Source organism: Pimephales promelas, chromosome 4 (genome assembly GCF_988280905.1).
Source record: "Pimephales promelas chromosome 4, fPimPro1.hap1.1, whole genome shotgun sequence".
In the NCBI taxonomy this organism is placed as follows: Eukaryota; Metazoa; Chordata; class Actinopteri; order Cypriniformes; family Leuciscidae; genus Pimephales; species Pimephales promelas.
Genome location: NC_142772.1, coordinates 32,244,249 through 32,255,222, shown reverse-complemented (window position 1 = coordinate 32,255,222; position 10,974 = coordinate 32,244,249). Strand labels below are relative to the sequence as shown.

Here is a 10,974-nt window from a genome sequence, read left to right as displayed (position 1 = left end):
TGAGTTATTGAGAATAATTTACAACAGTATTTAACTAGTGGAAGTTAACTAGTGCAATAAGTAGTTATACTGGTTAAAAGCTCATTGTTCAATTAAAATTATTTTTTGAAGCTATAACTATTGAGGAGATTGCTGTATATGAAAATAAATATAATACACATAAAAAAATCCATTAGGATATGGAGAAGAGAATGACAAAAAACAATTGAAATGAAAGATGTTGAAGAATATTACGTTTTATTGAGCAATTGCACCTTTTCAGAGGCAAATGGGAGCTTGTGACAGTGAATGTGAAGAGTTTCACTCTGCTGCCTCTTTGCTCTGAAAAAAAAAGTTACAACAATAAAAATCTGTATGAATATAAAATGGAACAATTTATGGCCAAATAAAAGCTTTAAGATGCAAGTATGTTTGAAAAATCATGTGAGAAAGATTACCTTTCCAGCATCACGGCTCTTGGCTCTAAGCTTGTTGACCTGTGACTCAGCGATGTCAGCACGCTCCTCAGCCTCTTCCAGCTCATGCTGCACCTTCCTCAACTTGGACAGGTGAGTGTTGGCTTGTTCATCCTGAAATGTCACATACGATTAGATCAGGAATATAATAAGTTCACAAGGTGTTTACAGTTCTCAAATGAGATACTCACAGCTTCTTCAGCCTGTCTCTTGTAAGCCTTGACCTTCAGCTGAAGCTTGTCAACCAGATCCTGCAGTCTGTTGAGGTTCTTCTTATCCTCCTCAGTCTGCAGATAATGAACAAGGATCAGACTAGAACATACTCAGATTATAGTGACCTGAATTTTGCTAGACATTGTTTTGTACCTGGTAGGTGAGCTCCTTGACTCTCCTCTCATATTTGCGGACACCTTTAACAGCATCAGCTCCACGTCTCTGCTCTGCCTCAACTTCAGCTTCAAGCTCACGGACCTTTAGTTAATGGGAGATATTAGTAAAATTATTACAGGCGATGAAAATATGTTTAGACTGTCCAAAATATTAATAAATAAATATTAATATATTTATTAAATAAAATGAAATAAAGTATTAAAGCAGTACACAATTTATACCTTTCAGATCATAACTATTAACATCAGAATAAAGGCAATCTTACTCTGGACTCCAGTTTCTGGAGTTGTTTCTTTCCTCCCTTCATGGCCAGATTCTCAGCCTCATCCAGGCGGTGCTGCAGGTCCTTCACTGTGACCTCCAGATTCTTCTTCATTCTCTCAAGGTGAGAACTGGTGTCCTGCTCCTTCTTCAGCTCTTCTGCCATCATTGCAGCCTTTTGCATTAATACAGAAAGTCATTAGATCCACATTTTTTCAAGTACACAAGTATCTTTAGAAACATTTGGCAGCTACTGTTGCTCACATCAGTGATGGCCTTCTTGGCCTTCTCCTCTGCATTTCTGGCTTCCTGTACAGTGTCATCAACTTCACTCTGGACCTGAACAAGGTCCGCCTCAAGCTTCTTCTTGGTGTTCAGGAGACTTGTGTTCTACAAAATAGAAAGCAGCAGTTTGGACACTTTAAATAGTGCTCTCAATTTCATTCATTTCATTGTAAAAAAAAAAAAAAACCTTACCTGAGAGTGCAGCAGCCCACAACGCTCACTGGCGTCCACCAACTCTTGTTCAGCCACTTTGCGGCCTCTCTCTGTCTGCTCCAGAGCAGCTCTCAGCTCCTCAATCTCAGACTGCATCAGAGTGTTTCTGCGCTCCACCATGGCCACCTGCTCCTTCATGTCTTCCTGTCCTCTCTGGGCATCATCAAGGTGCAGTTGGGCATCCTGAACATAACAATAATAGAATAAGCTTTCAATGTGTTTTCTGGTGACCATAATCTAACAAAAGTTAGATTATACAAACATATTAATACATCCCAAAGTCGAAAAGAAGTCACATACCTTGAGTTGTCCCTGAACGTTCCTGAGCTGTTTCTGGGCCTCAGCAGCCTGGCGATTGGCGTGACTCAACTGAATCTCCATCTCATTAAGGTCTCCCTCCATTTTCTTCTTGATTCTCAGGGCATCATTCCTGCTCCTGACTTCAGAGTCCAGAGTGCCCTGCATGGATTCAATGACTCTCTGGCTGTTCCTCTTGATCTGCTCCATCTCCTCATCCTTCTCTGCAAGCTTCCTGTCAACCTCTCCCTTGATCTGGTTTAGCTCAAGCTGGACACGAAGAATCTTGGACTCCTCATGCTCCAGTGTACCCTATGACAAATGAAGCAACATTTAAATATCAGAACAAAATTATTCATTAACAACACAGTATGATGGTTCTAGCAAGATATCCATATTGATCTTCAAATACTCACTTCAGCCTCCTCCAGGGCGGTCTGAATCTCTGCCTTCTCAGTCTCCACTGTCTTCTTGGCCTTTTCCAGCTCATGGATGCTCTTACCAGTCTCACCTATCTGCTCTGTCAGATCGGAAATCTCCTCTATAGAAAGAAAAAAATATTAGCTATGTGTAATCATAATCACATATGTTTACTTTTTAAAGAGCAATTTAGAATTAGAACATTAAAGTCTTTTCATTCTTTGTTTCTCAGTTGGTTTCATTCTTACGCTGCAGATTCTTGTTCTCTCTCTTGAGGGTCTCCAGGTGATCCAGACTCTCCTCATAGGAGTTCTTCATCTTGAACAGTTCAGTGCTGAGTGAACGAGCCTCTTTCTGGGCACCTTCCAGCTCTGCCTGACCTTCCTCATATTTCTGCTTCCATTCTGCCAGGACCTTTGGTGGAAATATTTCAAGATCAGATTCATTTAGCTTTTAGCATGCTGAACAAGACCAGACTACTTTTAGAAGTTAATATCATTTCACAGAAAGACTTTTTTTTTACCTTGTCAAAGTTCCTCTGTTTCTTGTCAAGGTTAGCAGCCAATCCATTGGCTCTCTCCACATCAATCATGAGGTCCTCCACCTCACCCTGGAGTCTCTGTTTGGTCTTCTCCAGAGATGCACATTTGGAGTTCACAGCCTCAATTTGTTCCTCTGCCTCTTGCAGACGCTGAGCCAGCTTCTTCCTGTTAGGTAATACATATTATTTTGAATTCAAATCTATAAAATAGCTGTAGAAATTGGAAATATTATACAATAATATACATACTTGGACTCTTCAAGCTCCTCAGTGCGCTGGATGGCATCAGTTTCATATTTGGTTCTCCACTGAGCAACCTCACTGTTAGCCTTTGACATTCCCCGCTGCAGCTCAGCCTTTGCCTCCTGCTCTTCCTCAAACTGCTCACGGAGCAGGTCGCAGTCATGACGGGCTGATTGCACAGCATGGGCCAGTGCGTTCTTAGCCTAGGAGACAGTCACATAATATTAGCTTTTATCTACAGTAAAGTAATTGACAACTATGTGCATGATTGTGCTATATTACCTTAACCTCCTCTTCAATTTGCCTCTTTAACTCCTCAATTTGCTGTGTGAAAGCTTGTTTGCCTCTGGTGAGCTGAGAAACCAGAGCCTCCTTCTCCTCCAGCTGACGGCCAAACTCACCTGTTAAAATGTTCACCATGTCCGTTCAACTCAAAATAAACCATTTAATATTATGAGAAAAGCATTTGCTACACAATTAGGCTGGGGAAATTGATTACATGACTTTTAACCCAAAGGTCACTGGTTTGATTCTCAATACCAGCAGGAAACGATAGATTACCTTCATTTATTTTATAAAAACATAATTAATGAGCATTGAGGATGAGGTCAAAGGATCTCATCCTTTGTGTAAGTAAATCATCGTCAATGTAACCTAATATGTTAAATGGAGGATGATTTACTTATACTAATTCTTCATCTGCATTTGTTAGAGGAGAAAATAAAATGCTGTATTATTTTGTTTGATATTTTTTATATTTACCATTCTCAGTTTGAAGTCTTGCTCTTTGAGCACTAAGGTCATTTAACTGGCGAAGGTTCTCGTCATTCTTGGACTTAATTTCACTAAGTTGGTCCTCAAGTGTGCGGCACATCTTCTCAAGATTAGCCTGTAAACACATTTGATTTGATTCTCAAGAATCTTAAATATTTGTTATATTTCCTATTTTTGTTTAGAAACAGTTCTCAAACCTTTGCTTTGGCAACAGCTTCCATGTTGCTGGAAAGATCATCAATCTCCATTTTGTATTCACTCTTCTCTTTTTCAAGCTTCTGCTTGACACGCTGCAGGTTGTCGATTTGCTCTCCCAGCTCGGCCACACTGTCTGCCTGCTTCTTGCGGAGGGCAGCAGCAGTAGCTTCATGCTGGAGGGTGGACTCTTCAAGATCCCGACGCAGCTTCTGGAATTCAGCTTCACGCTTCTTATTCATCTCAATCTGAGCAGCAGTGGCTCCTCCAGCCTCCTCAAGCCTCTCACTGATCTCCTCCAGTTCCCTGGAGAGATCAGCTCTCTGCTTCTCAACCTTGGCACGAGCAGCACGCTCAGCCTCAATCTCTTCCTCCAGTTCCTCAATGCGAGCCTATGTTGGAAAGTAATTCATGAAATCTTACTAGTCTTTATTTGACCTTTACCTTGGACAAGCATTAATATATATATATATATATATATATATATATATATATATATATATATATATATATATATATCATTTAAAAAAAACCTGAAGCTCTTTGATCTTCTTTTGGAGTTGAGCACCCAAAGATTGTTCATCTTCTATCTTGCTAAGCAGCTGACTTGTTTCAAAATCTTTCCTGGGGGTGTTCAACAAGTGGTTTGTAAAAAAAAAAAACATTACACAACAGTAACGTTTTAAAATGTTTTTTAAAAGATTTCATGCTTTAATTACTTTTTTATTTTCTCCTCAGATTGCTGCTTGTCATTCTCCAGGTCCATGATGGACTCTTGAGCCAATTTCAGGTCTCCTTCAAGCTTTCTCTTGGCTCTCTCCAGGTCCATGCGGAGCTTCTTCTCTTGTTCAAGGGAACCCTCAAGCTACAGGACAATGATATACAAAATATATCATTTTTGATCAAAGCAAAAGAGGTAGTTGATTTAATGAATTAATTACATGTTTAAATAGAAACTCACATCATCAACTTGCTGCTCAAGCTTTGTCTTGGATTTGGTCAGGGTGTTGACTTTGTCCTCTTCGGCCTGAAGATCATCCAGTGTCTGCTGATGTGACTCTTGGAGGGCTTTCTTCTCCTTCGTAAGCTTGGCAATGCTCTCATCCTGAGCTGCCATTTCCTCAGTTAAGTTCTTGACCTGTATGATTTTTGTTCCAAATAAGCATTTTTTTCTATATCAACATATTACTGTAAATAGAGATTAAATTAAATCTTAAACCAACTCAATATCTAACCTTATTCTCAGTAGCATGTTTCTCCTTCTCCACTTTAGCCAAGGTGAGCTCCAGGTCATCGATGTCTTTCTTCAGCTCAGAGCACTCATCCTCCAGTTTCCTCTTCTTGGCTGTCAGTTCAGCATTGATTTCTTCCTCATCCTCCAGTCTCTCAGTTGTCTCCTTGAGTTTAGCTTCAAGCTGGATTTTGCTTTTGATCAGACCCTCACATCTCTCCTCAGCATCTGAGAGATTCTCAGATTCCTGTTAGTAAAATACAGTAGATTGCTATTTCATTGGAAACAACCTTACTCATGTTTAATGGAGCCAGTATTCAGTTAACTATAAAATATACTCACAGATTGCACTTGCAGCTGCAGATCATTTTTCTCTTGCAACAGTGCTACCATCTTCTCTTCAAGCTCCTTCTTTTTGGCTTCAGCCTTAGCCAAAGCCTCTTTGCATTTGACAAAGTCCTCTTTCATGGTTGCCAGCTCCTTTTCAGTCTCGGCACTCTTCAGCAGAGGCTTAATCTTGTAATAAACCTTCATCCATGGCCAGTGTTTGACATTCATGAATGAACGGATGTTGTATTGGATGGTGTAAATAGACTCCCTGTGAATAATTCATCATTAAATGGCATAACCAGTTCACAGTTTTTACAGTTATTGTGGATGTCACCTGTGTCCATGCAATACTCACCTCCTTTCCATCATCTTCACAAACTCCCTCCTCATCAGGTAACCTCGGCAGAGAGCCTGAGTCATTGTGACCAGAGTCGCCAGTTTTTCATCACGCATCTCCTCAAGAACACCCAGAAGACCAGCTTTGAAGAACACCTGAATTCATGTAAAACAGTACATTTACATATATTAATTCACCTGTATAGGTTAAATGATCATGATCACTGGATTTTTGAAAGTTGTAAAGCTGAATATTAACCTTTGTGGTCCCAAATCTGTACTCATCATGATTAACATCGATGGATCCCAGGAGTTTCTCACTGGCCTTCTTGTTATCAATAAACTGTCCCTCTGGGATAACACTGGCATTCAGCACCTTGTATCTATGGACGATTTATCAAAATGTTTTATATCTTCTAATAAAGAGCTTCCTACTCTTGTATATGTATATAATGTATATTTTCATATGGTCCAATTTACCTCTGCTTGAAGTCACCATAGAGGATTCTGCTGGGAAAACCCTTTCTGCAGATTCTGATACCCTCCAATACACCATTACACCTCAGCTGATGGATAACCAGGAAGTTCTCCATGAGACCTAAAATTAACATTTTACATAATAAACTTGTTAAATTAACGTTGTTGTTGTTGTTATTATTACATGCATTAAATATTGCCTTAATGTGATAATATCTGTAAGCCCTTTATTACTTTACCTGGAGTCTTGGACTCATTGGGAATCAGACAACGCACAAAGTGAGGGTGGGTGCTCCTCAAGTTTGTCATGAGCTTGCCCAAGTTCTCCTGTTTAATCATGAAAAGATTTAGTATTCTTACTTACATTCTCTCAGTTATTGATTAATTATTTTCCTATGGTCAAGAAGCTCATGTACAGGCACTGCTTTCAATTGCATCATTTTTCACTTCTGCTTTCTAGCAAACACATACTCTGAACTGAGAAGACACAGTCTGCATGGAGCCACCCTTCTTCTTGCCTCCCTTCTTGGCGCCACCAGTCTCTATTCAAATAAAGAGACAAAAGAACAAATATAATGTAATAACAAGAAAAGAGTGCAACCCTGAATCAAAGTTTGGTTAAAATGATGTACATAATCATGTTAACACTTCAGTTTTTTACCCTCAACGACAGGTGGGTAGAGAGTAGCCAGCAGTTTGACAGAAGACTTCTGGTACAGCTGCACAACAGAGTCATTCAGTGGATCCTTGTTCTTGTCCAACCAGCCTGCGATATTGTAGTCCACAGTTCCAGCGTAGTGAACCAGGGAGAAGTGGGCTTCAGCCTTGCCTTTGGCAGGCTTTGGTTTCTGGAAAGCATTGTTCTTGCCAAGATGTTGATCATATAGCTTGTTCTTGAAGGAAGTGTCTGAAGCCTTGGGGAACATGCACTCCTCTTCAAGGATGGAGAAGATACCCATGGGCTGTTCATAAAAGAATGTTGTTAATTATTACAATTTTAAGATTTCAAGTATATAAATTGGAAATGAATAAGTTCATAAACCAGTAAAAACCTTCTCAATGAGCTCAATGCAAGCAGCCAAGTCCATGCCGAAGTCAATGAACTCCCAAATAATGCCCTCCTTCTTGTACTCCTCTTGCTCCAGCACAAACATGTGGTGGTTGAAAAACTGTTGCAGTTTCTCATTGGTGAAGTTGATGCACAGCTGCTCCATGCTGTTGAACTGGAGGACAAAACAGTACCATTTACTGACTTCTGAATATCACTCAATGTGCCATTAAAAAAGAGAAAAGAATCATTCTTACATCAAAGATCTCAAAGCCAGCAATATCCAGCACACCAATGAAGAAGTTTCTTTGTTGTTTCGTGTCCAACATCTGGTTGATACGAATGACCATCCACAAGAACATCCTCTCATAAATAGATTTGGCCAAGGCGCTAACAGAGTTGTACACCTGTAAGTAGGATAGAGAGGATATTGTATTCTGGTTCTGCAATAATTAGCCTGAATTTTAGGTTAAACACATGGCATGCTGGAATGTTACTATACCTGTGGCACGGTCTGGCCTTTGGTCACATACTCATTTCCGACCTTGACTCTGGGGTAGCACAAACCCTTCAGCATATCAGCAGAGTTCAAACCCAGAAGGTAGGCGATTTTGTCAGCCTCTGCAAATAAACAAGTTGCGTGAACATTTTTTTTATCTTCTTTCTTGCCTTGAAAACTAAACTAAAACCATCCTTTTTTTTCTTTGTCAAAACAGAAATATGGCTCTCTCCATTCAAAGCACTGCATGTCATGACACACATTAGTACAATGTAGTCTCACCCTCTGTGCCATCAGGCTCAGCCTGCTCCTCACGCTGCTTCTGCTTGAACTTCATGTTGCCATGATGAAGCACAGCTCCAGTGAACTTGTAGATTCCCATCTTTTCCTCACCACTAAAGCCAAGAATGTCAATAGCATCCTGTAAATCACAGAGAAAAATAAAAAAAAAGATTTGCCATATTTAAATAAAATATGTCAATATCCAAATAGCAATGACTCACATCAGTAGCATCCAGCTCAACTTTATCATCAATACTGGCCACTGTGATCTGACCCTGACTGCACATGGGGTAGTCATAGGGGTTGGTGGTGAGGAGCGACATTTCTGTAAAATACACAGCATTTATGAAAGAGCATCTTACAATATTATCTGAAACATTGAATGAATTAAATATGTGCACCTACCAATAATCTCAGGCTTATGGTTGGTCATCATCTGGAAGAAGATGTGGTAGCCTCTCTCATCTGGAAGCTGGAATGACACTCTAGACTTCTCCAGCAGATCTGTTGACAGAATGTACTTGAGTCACAATCATCTGAAGAGTGACAGATAAAGACAGATGTTCAGGATGGAGCAGTGAAATCATGTCCACCTACATGTCTCAATGTCAGCACTAGCCAGTTTTCCAGTTGTGCCAAAGTGAATTCTGATGAATTTACCCTGTTTAAATCATAATACCAAAATATTATTATTATTAATTATGATAATAATAAAACAAAGTATCTTTATAGAAAAATCCAACACAACTGAATATTTAAACTACATGTAAATAAAAAGTGGTTAACTTACAAAACGAGAGGAGTTGTCATTTCTCACAGTCTTGGCATTACCATAAGCCTCAAGCAGAGGGTTGGCAGCAATGATCTGGTCCTCAAGAGAGCCCTGTGATGTTTTAAGGGTTTTCAGTTATTTTCTATGTAACGACTAAACACTACTTATAGGAATTTCACCAATTCAAATATTATGTATGAGATGAGTGAAAATTACCACCATTAAAAATAATATGTAGATAGTTTTATATCTCATACCTGCATTTTGCCAGAAGTCTCTTTCTTCTTGTCACCACCACCTGACACTGCAACTGTGGCGAAGTACTGGATGACACGTTTGGTGTTCACAGTCTTTCCAGCACCAGATTCTCCACTGGTTTATGAGAAATCAGAAGTCAGAGGATGTTAGACATGTGGAAGTTCCACAAGAGGAAAATATGACTGTTCTCAACAACTCTAACTGAAGGCTTGATACATACGTAATCAGGACAGACTGGTTCTCTCTGTCTGTTAATTCAAAGGGTAATAATGTTTCAGCAATTGTTTTATATAAAAAAAATATGGATGTGAATTCCAGCTTATATTTAATTCAGATCTCCTAAATCAGATCTTACCAGTCAGCATGAACTGATAGGCGTTGTCAGAGACAGAGAAGATGTGGGGTGGGGCCTCCATACGCTTTTTGCCTCTGTAGGCAGACACCACTTCTGCATCATACACTGGGAGCCACTTGTAGGGGTTCACAGTTGCGCAGAAGAGTCCAGAGTAGGTCTGAAATGAGCAGAGAAGTGGTCAGATTGAAACAACACAGACAAAAATAACTTAAATGCTTTTGTTTGCTGTTTTCAGAACTTACGTAGATCATCCATGCAGCATAACGCTCTTTGAGGTTATACAGCACAGAGGCTTCATTGAGATGGGTCATCATGGCCATGTCCTCAATCTTGTCATATTTGGGAGGGTTCATTGGGTAGACGTCATCCTCCTTTACTGTTCTCTCCTATGAATTTGATCAATCAGATAATAGATAGACAAAACAATATGTAGGACTTTGTGCAATATGAACATCTATTAAAATGTACCTCCTTAGTGTCAAGCAAAATAACTGTGGCTTTGCCACCCTCTTTGCTCTTGATTGTTCCCTTGAGGTACAACTCTTTGTCATCAGCCACATAGCAGGCAGTCTTGGCATCAAATGGTTTGCTCTGAGCCTCGATTCTCTCCTTCTCAGGCTTACGAAGGTAAATGGCAGCCTTGCCGTAAATGGCCATCTCTGCGTCCGTACTCATGGTGGCGGCTTACTTCTGAAATTTAAATATCAGGAGAAAAAATTACTCTTATAACATCAAAGTGGCCTTTTCCTCTATAATCCCCATTATTGCGGTTACCTACAGTGAATCCAAAAACAATATCCTTTTTATTCCTAATTTCTGAACAGATTTTGCTTTAGATTTTTTTTACTATTTTGAATGTTTGAGCTAGTGTTTTATCTAGTCATTAACATCAGTTACCTTTCCAATCTTCCACAAGTACTGATGAATTTACTGCACCCTGTAATATTGAAAATGAAAGCTGTGATTAAAGATTTATCATAAACTACTAACAACTTAGAAGTATCTTAAATATTTTCATTTTAATTACGTTCAACTTGAAAATCTAAATTCCACTTAATTTATTTTTCTATGCAAAATGCCCACAGAAATATTTTACAGAAAGACATGACATGGTTCTCTAAACTAATGTAATCACTGCATGCTCCCCGCTAAGAAATGAATGACCATCTCACCACAAACGGAAACCTGGCTGGTCTTCTGAATGCAACGGTCTCCCCTCCTGCCCCTGGTTTTTATACTGCATTTGCTGTGCCAGCAATGCAAAAGTTAAATATGGCTTACACCAAATATGGCTTGAGTCCATCTAAGTTAA

At 39.5% G+C, this 10,974-nt stretch overlaps 1 protein-coding gene across 1 annotated transcript; it reads right to left on the bottom strand.

The window, feature by feature from the left end:
- Positions 1 to 220: 220 nt before the first annotated feature.
- LOC120469712 (myosin heavy chain, fast skeletal muscle) lies at positions 221 to 10,606 on the bottom strand. The gene is made up of 40 exons (XM_039658860.2): positions 10,560 to 10,606; positions 10,131 to 10,352; positions 9,905 to 10,048; positions 9,663 to 9,819; positions 9,528 to 9,555; positions 9,307 to 9,421; positions 9,068 to 9,160; positions 8,875 to 8,938; positions 8,683 to 8,781; positions 8,499 to 8,602; positions 8,278 to 8,416; positions 7,999 to 8,117; positions 7,754 to 7,903; positions 7,501 to 7,671; positions 7,110 to 7,410; positions 6,920 to 6,990; positions 6,688 to 6,775; positions 6,452 to 6,569; positions 6,231 to 6,354; positions 5,991 to 6,127; positions 5,648 to 5,903; positions 5,310 to 5,552; positions 5,036 to 5,212; positions 4,794 to 4,939; positions 4,608 to 4,698; positions 4,077 to 4,466; positions 3,868 to 3,994; positions 3,388 to 3,506; positions 3,112 to 3,308; positions 2,845 to 3,028; positions 2,570 to 2,735; positions 2,318 to 2,442; positions 1,905 to 2,213; positions 1,584 to 1,787; positions 1,371 to 1,496; positions 1,111 to 1,281; positions 822 to 926; positions 647 to 742; positions 438 to 569; positions 221 to 321 (listed from the first exon to the last, which is right to left on the bottom strand). The coding sequence occupies exons 2-40, from the start codon at positions 10,335 to 10,337 to the stop codon at positions 301 to 303; spliced, it is 5,814 nt and encodes a 1,937-aa protein (XP_039514794.2). The 5' UTR covers positions 10,338 to 10,352; positions 10,560 to 10,606; the 3' UTR covers positions 221 to 300.
- Between the last annotated feature and the right edge of the window lie 368 nt (positions 10,607 to 10,974).

Excerpts from the sequence above, each read along its gene's own strand:
- LOC120469712 (XM_039658860.2), bottom strand. The coding sequence starts at position 10,337 with ATGAGTACGGACGCAGAGATGGCCATTTACGGCAAGGCTGCCATTTAC. Across the intron at positions 10,049-10,130 it reads TTTTGCTTGACACTAAGGAG|GAGAGAACAGTAAAGGAGGA; the intron begins GTACATTTTAAT and ends TCAAATTCATAG. Across the intron at positions 7,672-7,753 it reads CTGGCTTTGAGATCTTTGAT|TTCAACAGCATGGAGCAGCT; the intron begins GTAAGAATGATT and ends TTTGTCCTCCAG.